General features: G+C 67.6%; 5 protein-coding genes across 5 annotated transcripts in view; 3 read left to right on the top strand and 2 right to left on the bottom strand.

Moving 5' to 3' along the window:
- The window catches only part of MNEG_8934 (hypothetical protein), a gene marked incomplete at both ends in the record, with an annotated part of 2,375 nt that extends 833 nt beyond the window's left edge, over nt 1-1,542 (top strand). Inside the window, 4 exons of the mRNA XM_014042590.1 lie at nt 120-447; nt 637-723; nt 957-1,028; nt 1,186-1,542. Coding sequence (XP_013898044.1) covers nt 120-447; nt 637-723; nt 957-1,028; nt 1,186-1,542 — 844 coding nt within the window. The remainder of the gene's footprint in view (nt 1-119; nt 448-636; nt 724-956; nt 1,029-1,185) is intronic.
- A 1,153-nt stretch (nt 1,543-2,695) lies between these two features.
- MNEG_8935 (hypothetical protein) lies at nt 2,696-3,813 on the bottom strand (the record flags this gene model as incomplete). The annotated part of the gene is made up of 3 exons (XM_014042591.1): nt 2,696-3,173; nt 3,388-3,473; nt 3,625-3,813. The coding sequence occupies 3 exons, from the start codon at nt 3,811-3,813 to the stop codon at nt 2,696-2,698; spliced, it is 753 nt and encodes a 250-aa protein (XP_013898045.1).
- Nucleotides 3,814-4,439: 626 nt separating this feature from the next.
- On the top strand, nt 4,440-6,709 carry MNEG_8936 (hypothetical protein; the record flags this gene model as incomplete). The annotated part of the gene is made up of 2 exons (XM_014042592.1): nt 4,440-4,463; nt 4,778-6,709. The coding sequence occupies 2 exons, from the start codon at nt 4,440-4,442 to the stop codon at nt 6,707-6,709; spliced, it is 1,956 nt and encodes a 651-aa protein (XP_013898046.1).
- Nucleotides 6,710-7,668: 959 nt separating this feature from the next.
- MNEG_8937 (SelT-like protein Flags: Precursor) lies at nt 7,669-8,822 on the bottom strand (the record flags this gene model as incomplete). The annotated part of the gene is made up of 3 exons (XM_014042593.1): nt 7,669-7,836; nt 8,049-8,367; nt 8,674-8,822. The coding sequence occupies 3 exons, from the start codon at nt 8,820-8,822 to the stop codon at nt 7,669-7,671; spliced, it is 636 nt and encodes a 211-aa protein (XP_013898047.1).
- Nucleotides 8,823-9,193: 371 nt separating this feature from the next.
- MNEG_8938 (Helicase-like transcription factor) lies at nt 9,194-11,133 on the top strand (the record flags this gene model as incomplete). Its single annotated transcript, XM_014042594.1, has 6 exons — nt 9,194-9,223; nt 9,421-9,561; nt 9,834-10,005; nt 10,355-10,401; nt 10,627-10,686; nt 10,951-11,133. The coding sequence occupies 6 exons, from the start codon at nt 9,194-9,196 to the stop codon at nt 11,131-11,133; spliced, it is 633 nt and encodes a 210-aa protein (XP_013898048.1).
- Nucleotides 11,134-11,469: the final 336 nt, after the last annotated feature.

Here is an 11,469-nt window from a genome sequence, read left to right on the forward strand (position 1 = left end):
GGCGGCGCCGCGGGCGGCGCGAGGCAGGGTCTGCCCGCCGGCGCCATCGCCGGCATCGTGATCGGCGCGCTGCTGGCGGTCGCCGCGGTCGTGGCCCTCGCCCTCTTTGTCGTCATCAGGAAGCGCCGCGCCGCCAACGGCGAGCTGGAGGCCCGCGCCGTCAAGTCGGCGGACGCGGCCGAGAAGGGGGACTCGCCAGCCGCCGCCGACATCAAGTCTCAGAAGAGCGCGGCCTCCGGCAAGGTGATCGACCTCAGCGCAACGGTCAGCAGGTCGGCGCCCGCGGCAGCGGCTGCCGCGGCCGCGGCAGCTGCCGCAGCTGCCAAGGCCAGGGCCGCCGAGGACAAGGCGGCGGCGCAGGCCAAGGCGGGCGACGAGAAGGCGGCGGCCAAGGCGAGGGCGAACGCGGAGGCCGCGGCTGCCAAGGCCAAGCTGGCGGAGGAGAAGGTGGGGGGACGCCGCACTGCGGGCTGAGTCGCTTTGGTTTTTCACGAGAGAGGCGGGCTCGCAGGGCGCTCCGTGAAGCAGCAACGCTCTCTGCTGGCGACGACAGCATCCACCCCCACGCAAGCTTGGTGGGCTTGGCATGTCACAGCATTGTGCTCCCTCCCCTCTTTCATCTTTTCATTCTTGCAGGCCGCCAAGGAGGCGGAGAAGGCGGCCTACAAGGCCAAGGCAGCTGAAGAAGCCGCCGCGGCCAAGGCCAGGGCTGCAGCTGAGAAGGTACGATTGCAAGGGACACAGGGGGTGCTGCCCACGTGCAATCTAGCTTGGCGCGTGCAGCCGTTTACAGCGCCCACACCCCTTGCCCTCTCCCGGACTAGCATTGGCCCTCGCTGGCACGGCCGGAACCTGCTGACTTGGCGCATGCTCAAAATTGCTGCCAGCTTTTCTGCTGTGGTTGTGGGGTCCACTTCTCACGCACCCCATCACCTATTCTCCATCGCCGCCTGCAGGCGGCCAAGGAGGCCGACAAGCTGGCGCAGGCGGCGAAAGCGGCTGAGGAGCGCGCCCTCAGGGCTGCCAAGGTGCGGCACGCTTGCGCTCCGCTGCTCTCTGCTCCACAGCCCTCCCCTCTGCACACCGAGGTTGCGAGGTCCATGCATCGTCAACGCCACCTGCAAGCGCCGCGCATCTGGCATGACCGTGCTGATTTTGTTGTTGTGCGTGCATGAACCGTCACAGGAGGCCGAGGAGCATGCGGCGAACAAGCTCAGGGCAGCGAAGGAGGCTGCCCAGCGCGCCGACAAGGCCGCCGCTGAGGCAGAGGCCAGGGCCAGCCCGTCCACCTCGGAGCCCGAGGTTGCGGCCGCCGCACAGGCCGAGGTCGCGACGGCGGCGGCCGGCGTCGCGGCCGCGGAGGCTGATGTCGCGGCAGCGGAGGCCGGGGTCGCGGGCGCGCCGCCCGCCGCGGCGGCGGAGGGCGCGCCACGCACAGTAGAGGGCGCAGCCGCTGAGGCGGGCGCCGAGCAGGGGCAGAAGCCCAAGAAGAGGGGTGCGGGCTTCAGCCTGAGCCCCAGCGGCTGGACGACGCGCTCGTGATCTGAGCGGCAAGTCGTATGCGACACGTCAAGGCTGGGATCGGGTGCGAGGGATTACCCCGGGCATGGGCATGGGCATGGGCATGCGCAACTGTGCATGAGACTGCACTGCAGCGTGACTCCTGGCGGCTTCAGGCCGTTTATGCAAGGGCGTCCCGCCGGCCAGCGGCTGGCGGCCAGGCTGCGAAAGAGCCGGGGGCCGCAGTGTTCTGAAATGATCTGAGTGAAACGCCATACGACATACAACATATCATATCCCGCCTGATGGAGCGTTGCGCTGGGCGGGCGCAACTAAAACAACAATGTGCGTGCCTGCCAGGCCCCTTCTGGCTTGCGCGTGGGGTCACGTCCGCGCTGCTCCTTGCCATATTTTGCATGGCCCCCCGCGAATGCATGTTAACGGGTCAAACGAGACCCTGCATGCTGACCGGCCTCGCTCGTCATGGGCGATACGCGCCCACGCGGCGCCATGGGCCATGCATGGATGCAGCTGCGGTTACCGGCACCCCAAGTGTTCATGGATGCTTTTGTATGCGTCATCGTTGGGCCCGGCAAGAGTACGGGGATTGGCGTACCTGACAGGGCGCCCCCACCTGGCCACTGTGGCTGCGCGGTGTATCCGCTCAGTTTGCATCTGCACGATTTGCTTGTTGCCTTTGAGATCTCGGCGCGAATGGGGCTCTAACAAGCCGTTGGACCCCGCGCATACGTTGAAGAAGCAGCACCATCGATTACTGCGCGCGCCGCCGCGCCAGAGCGCGAGGCGCATACATGCCGCTGCATATCTTAGCGCCGGTTCGGTACACGCATTGCACAGGCAGCCGGTCGCCTGCATGGGCCCCGCCGGCAGCGAGCGGCCCTCCTGGGGCTGCCATATCAGGCCTTTGCAGCAAGCGAGGCGCCTTGATGTGAGGCCACGGTTGCAAAGCTTCAGAAACTGCACTCGATGTAACAATCAGCTGGGCAGTGATGGGCTGGAAAGCAGGCGCCGCACCACGCGCTGCATATGGCTGAGTGGGGGGTGGGTGACTGCCACATGACTGCGTCACTGTTCAAAATTTGTCAATCAAGCGGCAAAACCAATCACAAGTGCGCGTCCAAATACTCGTTGCTGTTCATACCAGGACGCCTGGAGGGCGAGCGAGCCGCCCAAGCTAACCGCCGGCTTGCGGTGCGCCGCCGCCCTCTGGCTCCTGTGCGAGATACCGAGTGAAGGCCGCGAGCAGCGGCACATAGCCGCCGTAGCAGCAAGGCACAAAAGACACGAAGCTCCCCAGCACGTCTGGCCGCGAGTAGTGCCACGTGCCGAACGCCGACATGAGCAGCAGCTCCGCCGCCGGCGCGCCCATCGCGCACAGCACGGCCAGCGCGGCGCCTTGCTTCGTACGGTCGAGCAGCCACCAGCTCGCCGCCCATGTGACCGCGAGGGCAACCAGGATCTGGCCGTAACCGGCGCCGCGCGAATATAGAACAGCCGAGAGCTCGAGGTTGGCGGCCAGCAGGGCGTAGCCGGCGGCGACACGTGCTGCGCCGCCCGAGGCCGCGGCGCGTGCGGCGGCAGCGGTGGCGGCGTCGCCGCTGTTGGCGGCCCAGCTGTCGGCGGCCATAAAGAGCAGGCCCATCACGGCGTACCTGTGGCAGGCAGGGTGTGGTTTGGCAAACCTCAAGATGGGTTCGAAACATAGCATGGATCAATAGGAGGCGCCGCGGGACAAGCGACTTGTGTGTCAGCAACCAAGGTGCTCCAACATCCCTCCCCCGCCACGTCCAGAGCCTGCTGCATGCCGAGTTTGGGACGAGCCCGCTGGCCCTTGGTGCCTGCAGAAAGCACGCGACCCGCTCGCACCAGGTGGCCAGCAGCGGGGGCACCAGCAGGGACGTATCGAGTGCGCCGAGCGGCGTCTCCAAGCGCAAGGGGCCCAGGTCGTAAACCTGAGTGTCGAGGTTGAGCGTGTTTCGTGGGACGCAGTGATCACACAGAGTGGCTCCTGTGTATCATCTATGTAGGGAGACGAAATCCTAGACCCGAAACTTGATATGACAGTGCCAAGGGGTCAAGTAGAGAGCACCTGCTCGGACGCACCTGGAGCGCCACAGCGGAGTGAATGCCATCGAGCAGCGTGCCCACTGTGGCGCCGCAGAGGGCCAGCCGCAGCGCCACGCGCGGCCAGGCCGGCGGCAGGAGCCCGCGGCCCGCGCCGGATTGCTGCTGCTGCGACGAAGCGGCCACGGCCGTCGCAGAGCGTGCGCGCTGATTTTGCCGCTGGTGCATCGCCACTGAATGGGGTGGGCGATCCCAGCAGCTGCGGGCAATGTGGGCGGCCTGGGTGCCTGTCGGCACCTGTTGATGTCGCGCAGGTGTTCGGATGATTGGAACAAGATGTGCACGGCACTGATGAGACGTGCACCGGCCCGCTGCGGACATCCTAGTGGCGGCCCAGGGTGCTGTGTGCTCTGCTGTTGGTGCAGGTGGCGGGCGGCCGTGCGTTCGATGGCACAGACGTGCGGCACTAAAAGCAGGATGTGATAGCACTTGTGGTGTGATGGCGAACAAGGTCGCAAGCGCCTCCTTCCTCTGCCAAAACGCACGGGTGTGTGGTTACGGAGTGGGGCATTGAATTCGAGGCGCCCACACAAGGCTTCCCTCTTCTCGTCCTACAAGATATCCGAAGTTGCATGCGCACGTGTGTATCATTAAAAAGCGTATTGACCAACGACCCACGGGCATCACCTGCCACAGCACACATCAGCAGTGCAGAAGAGTCCGTGCGTGCGCTCCCATTGATCATACAAGTCCTTTTTGATTGAACCTAGTGCCATGCTGCCATCTTCGCTGGGCCTAAAGGCCCTCTCCTTGGCAAAGGCAGCGGCCCTGCCAGCGCCGCTTGCACCCAATGCATGCGCACCCAGGAGACGTATCAGGTGAGGATAAGTCGCTGCATATGTCGCCGCCCGGCCCTGCGTCGCTCTGCGGACACCACACTCACCACAGGCCGCCTTCTGCCAGGGCGAGGGCCGCGGAGTGCATTACATTCGACGTGGGCAGCCCTTCCGAATCGAGAATGAGGTTGAGAGCCCTTTCGCAGTCACTGCAGGTGCGAGGACGGGGCGCGGGGCGGCCGCCGTCTTCAGCGGCGGCAGGGTGGCGTGCGACACTCCCAGGCATTGGCCCATTGCCGGCAGCCCGGCACCCTCATCTCATGCCCTTGCCACCCTAATCACATCCCTCAACACAGCTGGACGGCCCCCCGTCCCCATCGGGCCGCGCTGCTGCCGCCGCGGCGGCCGCCGCGCTCGCCGCCTCGGACGCGCCGCCCGCCCTCGAGCTGGGCGCCGCTTCCGCCGCCGCCGCCGGCTCCGAGTCCGAGGACGAGAGCAGGATGATCTCGAGCGAGTTCAAGGAGTGCCGCTGCTGCCAGGACGTGCTTGACGTACTGGAAGATGAGATCGGCCGCATGACCCCCCACAACACGGTCACCGCCCTCGGCCGCCTCGCGGCGCTCAGCAAGCGCCTGCCGGCCGCCGAGCGCGCGCAGGTCCTCGCCAGCCCGCCGTTCGTCGCGGCGCTGCAGCTGCTCGCGCGGCAGTTTGCGGACATGAACGCGTTCCAGGTGGTCAACGCGCTCTACTCGGCGGCGGTGATGGGCGCGCCGCTGGCAAAGGCGCCGGCGCTCATGGCCGCCGCCGACGCGGCGCTCGCGCGCCTCTCGTCGGAGCTGAACGCGCGCGACGTCTGCAGCGCGCTGTACGCGCTCGCGCTGCTCAAGCACGCGCGCCCCGCGCACGGCGTCGCGCAGCTGCTGCTGTCGCGCGCGCAGTCGCTGCTCGACACCGGGGCCCTTGACGCGCGCGGCGTCAGCACGGTCCTGTGGGCGGCCGGCAGCCTCGGGCTGCGTCACAGCGGGCTGTCGTCCGCGGCGACGCGCGCGCTGCTCGCCGACGGCGGCGCGCTGCTGCGCGGCATGACGAGCCAGGGTGTGGCCAACTGCGTGTGGGGGCTCGCCAAGGCCAACGGTGGCGCCGTGGACGCGGCGCTGCTGGAGGGCGCACTGGGCGCCATCGCGGCGCTCGGGGACGAGTGCAAGCCGCAGGAGGTCCTCAACACGCTGTGGGCGTGCGCGCGCTGCCGGCACGACCCCGGCCCGCACTGGGCGCCGCTGCTGCGCTACTGCGCAAGGCATGCGTCTTCCCTCGCGCCCGCCGACGCCGCCAGCCTCTTCCACGCGCTGGGCACGTTCGGGCACGCGCCGGACGCCGACGCGGCGGCGGCGCTGCTGCCGCGCGCACGGGAGCTGCTGCCGCGGATGGCGCCGCTCGAGGCGTGCAGCCTGTACCGCGGCCTTGGGCTTTCGGGATTAGTCAACAACGACCTGTACGACGAGCTGACATCATCGGGGGTCCCGCGTGCGCACGCCGCCGGCCAGCTGGCGCCCAGCACCAAGCGCATGGCGTTCCAGGGCTTCCTCGCCGGCCGGCTGCAGGGGGTGGCGGCCCAGATGCCGCCGGAGGCCGCAACTGGCCTCGCCGCGGCGTGGCGCGACGGCCTCGCCGCGCGGCCGAGCTGCGGCGGCGGCAGCGGCGGCCGGCGCAGCGCGCTCGGCGCGGAGGTGCGCGCGCTGCTGCAGCAGCTGGGCGTGCGGCACGACGCTGACGTGGCGACGAGGGACGGGCTGTTGGTTGTGGACCTGCAGCTGCGCGCGGGCGGCGGGCGGTGGGTCGCGCTGCAGGTGGCGGGCGAGCACGAGTTTACATCCAACGGCGGCACGAAGCTCGGCGCCGCGTCGCTGCAGCAGGCCGTGCTCGAGCGCAACGGCTACGAGGTGCGGTGGCTGTCGGCGCACGACCTGGGCGCGGTGCCGCGCCACAGGCGGCCGCTGTATGTCGCGGAGCTGCTGCGCGCGCTGGGCGTGGGCGTCGACGCCGCGGCGCTGCGGCTGGCGGAGCAGCAGGCGGAGGGCGGGGCCGCGGCGGCGGGCGCAGCGGCGGCGGCGGCAGGCGGGCCGCGCGGCAGGGGCGGACGCAGCGGCAGTGGCGGCAGGGGCGACTTTGATGGTGGCGTGGTGAAGGTACGGGAGGCAGAGCTGCTCTTTGACGACCCCAAGGTTTCGGGCGGCCGCGGCAGGCGCGGCGGCGGTGGCGGGGGCAAGGCCGGCGCCCGGCGACGCTGAGCGCGCGCCGCTCCTGTCGCCCCCTCGGCAGCAGCAGGGTGGCGGCGGGGTTTGCGCGCTCCAGCGCGCCTTCCGCCGGGCCCCCGCTCAGGCGGTCGAATCGCCTGCTTTTGTCCTGCGATGAAAATGCAGCGCCTGCTGTCTCAGCCATGTGCCGCCTCACCGCGGACTTGGCCCACATTTTCCTGCTGTGCCGTGTACGTTTCACCACTGGCGCCCGGCCCCCGCGCCTGTGCCACCCCGCGTTGAGACCCCTCACTCTCGTGTGGTCGTGGGGGTCGGAGAGCGGGCCGTTTTGGCGCACGTTGCCCCCATTTTGCTGGCCCCGGCGCTCCCCAATTAGTCTTTTTCAAGCTTGGCAACATGGGTGCGCGCACCCGCGCCCTCGAGCACCCCAGAAGGGCGTGGCAGCGCCACACAGTTGAGCTAGGCGCAGTTGCGGGCGCAACGCCCGCCTCTTCAACCCACGACTGCTGCTGTAACCAGACTTAGTGACTCCCCAGTGAAGTGACTTGTAGTGCAGGGGCGAGGGTCTCAGCGGCACCATTGGCCTGTTGCACAGCCCTCCATATGAGCTTGAAAAATAATAACCTGACCTGACTCTTGCAACAAGTCATGCAGGGGGGGACGTGAAGAACATCTGACAAGATCCAAAAAAAGCTCACTAACAACGCTGCCGGAGAGTCGTACATCTTGCTGCGGCGGCACGGCCCCGCCGCCACGCCGGCGCGCGCTCTCTCGGCGCGCGCGCCAGCCTTCAGGGCCGCCCCGGCCGCGGGCCGGCGGCTTTGTGGGCGGCCCGTCACAGTGCGGGCGGCGGCGCCCGCGCGGCAGCAAGCCCCGATCCTCTCACTGAACCCCAAGTCGCCTCGCCTCAAGCCTCGGGCCTGGTTGCAGGCCGACCCGCGGCCCCTATCCGACGGCTCCCAGAGCAGCGGCCCGCGGCGGCGGCGCGGGCGCTACGCCGCCAGCGCCGCCCTGGCCTGCGCCGCCGCGCGGTCCAGCTCAGCTTGGTCCTGCAGCTCCGCTGCGCGCGGCGAGGCCGCCAGGGCCGCGCTCATGTTCTGGGCGAGCGCGCCCCACTCCGCCTGGGTGGGCAAGCGGCCGGCCGCCAGCTTGGAGAACACCTGGCGGCGTCGGGGTGTTTGCGTGTGTGCCGGGGGTGAGCGGAAGTGATGGCGGCGAGGGGCGCGGCGAGGCGTGAAACTTGCTGGTGCACGGATCAGCATGCTGGATGCGGCTCCGGCCTGCTGGCAAAAGCTCCGCCCCTGAACGCGGCGCAGGCGGCCGGCCCGCGACGCCGCCTGCGCGCAACCCGCGTGGCCGCGCGGTTGCGCACCAGCTTTCCATCGAAGTAGATCTCAAACGCGCCCGTCGAGCTAGCCGAGCTCTGCGCCATGTTGCCCACCATCCACACGCCCAGCGCCCACAGCGGCTTGGACTGCTGCACGCGCGCGTACCAGTCCGGCGGCGGCGCAACGCCGATCGCCTCAAACAGCTTGTCGCCGAAGAAGACGCCGCCGAAGCCAGCCATCTGGGCGCCGCCGATCGCCTGGCTGAGCGCCTGCCTGCCCGCCGAGAGCGGGTAGGTCGAGCCGAGCACCTCTATGCCGGGAAACTGCTGCTGCAGCAGCTGCTTCACCTGTACAAAGGTGCCCCTGTTTTGGGGGGGGGGGTGCGGTGAGTAGATAGGTCGTGTGTGATGAGGAGGGGTGAGTGGGTAGAATGGGTTGTCGAGATGTGCGAACAAGCAGCTTTTGGTGAGGATGTGAACAATCAAAATCTCACTTGTAAGATCAAGAGGTGCAGTAGGCGACGTGCACCTGTTGGGAGGGTGGAGGCGCGAGTGGGCGTGGCCGACGCTGGGCATGTAGGCCGGCTTTGCTGCGGCACTCTGTGGGTCATCCAGCGTCTGTGGCACCGCACGCGCCAGGATCGCCGGGTTTGCCCAGCCCTGGAATCACATCACCTTGAAACCTGCGCTCAGCCCGCGGTCGACGTTGAGGGGTGCGGACGATGCACTGCCGGCGCCGCCATATGCCTGGAGCGCGTTGAGCGCGTCGCGGCCAAACACTACGGCGAGCACCAGGCCCAGGAGTGCGGCCTGGCGCATCTTTTTCTATTGTCCCTTGCCAGCGCCAAGAGGTGTGAGCTCGAGTGGAGGTTTGCCGCTCACGCGTGGAGCAGTATTACCACGTACAGGCACAAGCCACAAAAGTTCTAGTCAAAGCGTGTGAACTTATATGTATTCAACAAGGAGCTCAGAGCCGCAAACAGTGATCTCGCAGCTGCAACGGTGTCACTAGAAAATTCGGAATCTACCTGCTACGAAACTTGTCGCGTTTTGCTTCGAATTACGAGTAATCTTGATTGCTTTGCTGCCACCTGCTTTCGGCGTTGATCTCGCAGTCGTAGCTGTTGTCCGGATAAACGACCAACGAGCCCGTCATCAGGAGTCACGTACAGCTTTACTGATCTGCCATCATGGCAGCAGTGGCGCGGGCCTCGCTGCAGGTGTGGCGGCGCCGCGACACACGTGCTCACTTCGGCACCGGCCTGTTGACATGCGTCCCTTACCATATGGCAGTGGTGCTTGCTGTCGCTGCAGCTTTTGACAGAGCGCGGCAAGCACCCATGAGCTCTGCCCCTCGGCCGAGGCGCCTCTCCCGCCAAGTTCTCCTGTGCTCAGACATGCTTCCACATCAACGCAGGCCCCAGCGCCAGCGGGTGTGCCCCTAGTTATCGACGGCAGCGATGAGGACGAGGAGGGCGGTGGCGAAAGGGAGCACGAGGCCGAGCTTGAGTACCTCGGGCAGTTCAAAAGCCAGATCGTCGGCATCAGATACTACGAGGTTTGCGGGGCGCGAGCCCCGTGCTGCCCTCCGCAGCTGCACCCTGGCAGGGGCCTTTGCGGCGCCGGCAGCCAAAAGCGCGCCTTGGAAGGCCACGCTGCATGCGCCGGAAGGGAGCGAAGGCTTTGCCCATCGGACGGAGCGACCGGGCTTGGCCATGACAGCCACGGCGGCTGCGCCAGCCCCATCCCTGTGGTTGGACCACCACCTCCTAGCCAGCCCCAGCACCACCCCGACCCCCAACACCCCCACGTCCCATCTCCCCACGCCAGGGCACGGTGGGCCGCAACGAGATGGTCAAGTTTGTGCGCGAGCCATCAAACCCGTACGACGCCAACGCGGTGCGTGTGGAGAACATCCGCAGCGAGAAGGTGGGCCACCTGCGGCGGGAGCTGGTGGCGGAGATTGCGGCGCTCATGGACGGCGGGCGGCTGGTGATTGAGGGTGAGGGCCGCCTGAGGGGGTGGTGAGTGCAAGGGGGTGGGGTTGCGGACGACTCACGCGCGCTCGGCTGGCGCTGTTTGGTTTTCGAGGGAATTGGGGCGTGAGCGGGCAAGGAAGGCTGCATGTGTATCTTGGACGCCTTTGGCGGGAGGTTCTCAAGCTGCAAGTGGGGATTGTGTCCTGTGGACAGGAGTACGAGGCCCTGGGATGGGCGTGCGGCGAGGTGGCAGCTTCCCCGCTGGCAGCGCAAGCGGCGCAGGCGGCGCGGGCAGCGCGGGCGGCACCCACCCCTCCCCACTGGTCTGAGGCTGGGGTGCATCACAGGATCTTACCCCCTCCTCCCCCCCAGGCATGATGACTGGGACCGGCAAGGGCGTCTACACCATGCCCATCACGGTGGGGGGTACTTGCAAATCGCGAAGCCAGCAGTGCAGCTACATTTCTCCGGACTCCCGCGCTCTGCAGCGATGAGAGGCCCCCCACCTGCCGTGGCGACCTGCCGCAAAGCGCTGACGCCGACACGGCATGCCTGGTACCGGCCCGGCGCACCCCCTCGCGCCCCCTCTTTTGCCCCTGTCACGCGGGGCGCCGCTGCTAATGCGACGCCAACCGCGCCCGCAGATCTTCTGCTTCGGCCCGGAGCCCAGCGTGGTGCCCCAGCTGGCGCGCCGGCTGTCCAGGGTGCGCGCGTGCAGCCAGTCGACCCCCTTCCTCATTTGTTTTCATTTTCTCTTATTTCATCCCTCCGATGACCACCACCCCCTTCACATCTGTGCAATCAATTTTTATAACTCAGCTATGTCACCACCTAGCCCTGCAGGGTGGTGACTGGAGCAGCAGCCCTCAGGACGGCGCTTCTGGAACACCCACCCTTAATCAGAAAGCCCAGCTACTCGATCATCCACACCGCCGACAACCGCCCCGCCGACCACCCTGCAACCGCAGGCCAACTGCCAGCTCAGCGGCGACTCCTTTGACGGCGCGGACAGCTCCGGCGCGCTGGGCCGCGGCGGGCGGCGCGGCAGCGGGGCGGGCGTGCCCAACGTGACCTCGAAGATCCTGAGTGCATCCCAGATGGAGACGGCGCTCGACAAGATGTTCGAAGGTGGTTCAGGGTTGTGGGATTGAGGGTTGAGGATTCGGATTGGCATCAGGATCAGGATTGGTACAGAAACCCTAAGTTGCCTGCCCTGAGCCATACAGGATAATGGGAGTGGTCGTCGTAGCATCCCAGCTGTGTGTAGACAGGGATCCAGGATGGGGTGGAAGGTCTGGCGCTGCCCGGCCGGCAGCGAGGCGCCGAGTTTCGGGCGAGCGCAATGCAGTCAAGAGGGATGGGACTCTGCCGTGGGCAGCGGTTGTGCGGACAGGCGGCCGCGGCGGCTAGACGGGTACCCAGCCGCGCGCCGAGGCCTCTCTTCCGGCCGGCCGGCAGCGCTGCTTGTCGCAGCAGCCGCCCAGACT

The sequence above is a fragment of the Monoraphidium neglectum genome (genome assembly GCF_000611645.1).
Source record: "Monoraphidium neglectum strain SAG 48.87 unplaced genomic scaffold scaffold01762, whole genome shotgun sequence".
In the NCBI taxonomy this organism is placed as follows: Eukaryota; Viridiplantae; Chlorophyta; class Chlorophyceae; order Sphaeropleales; family Selenastraceae; genus Monoraphidium; species Monoraphidium neglectum.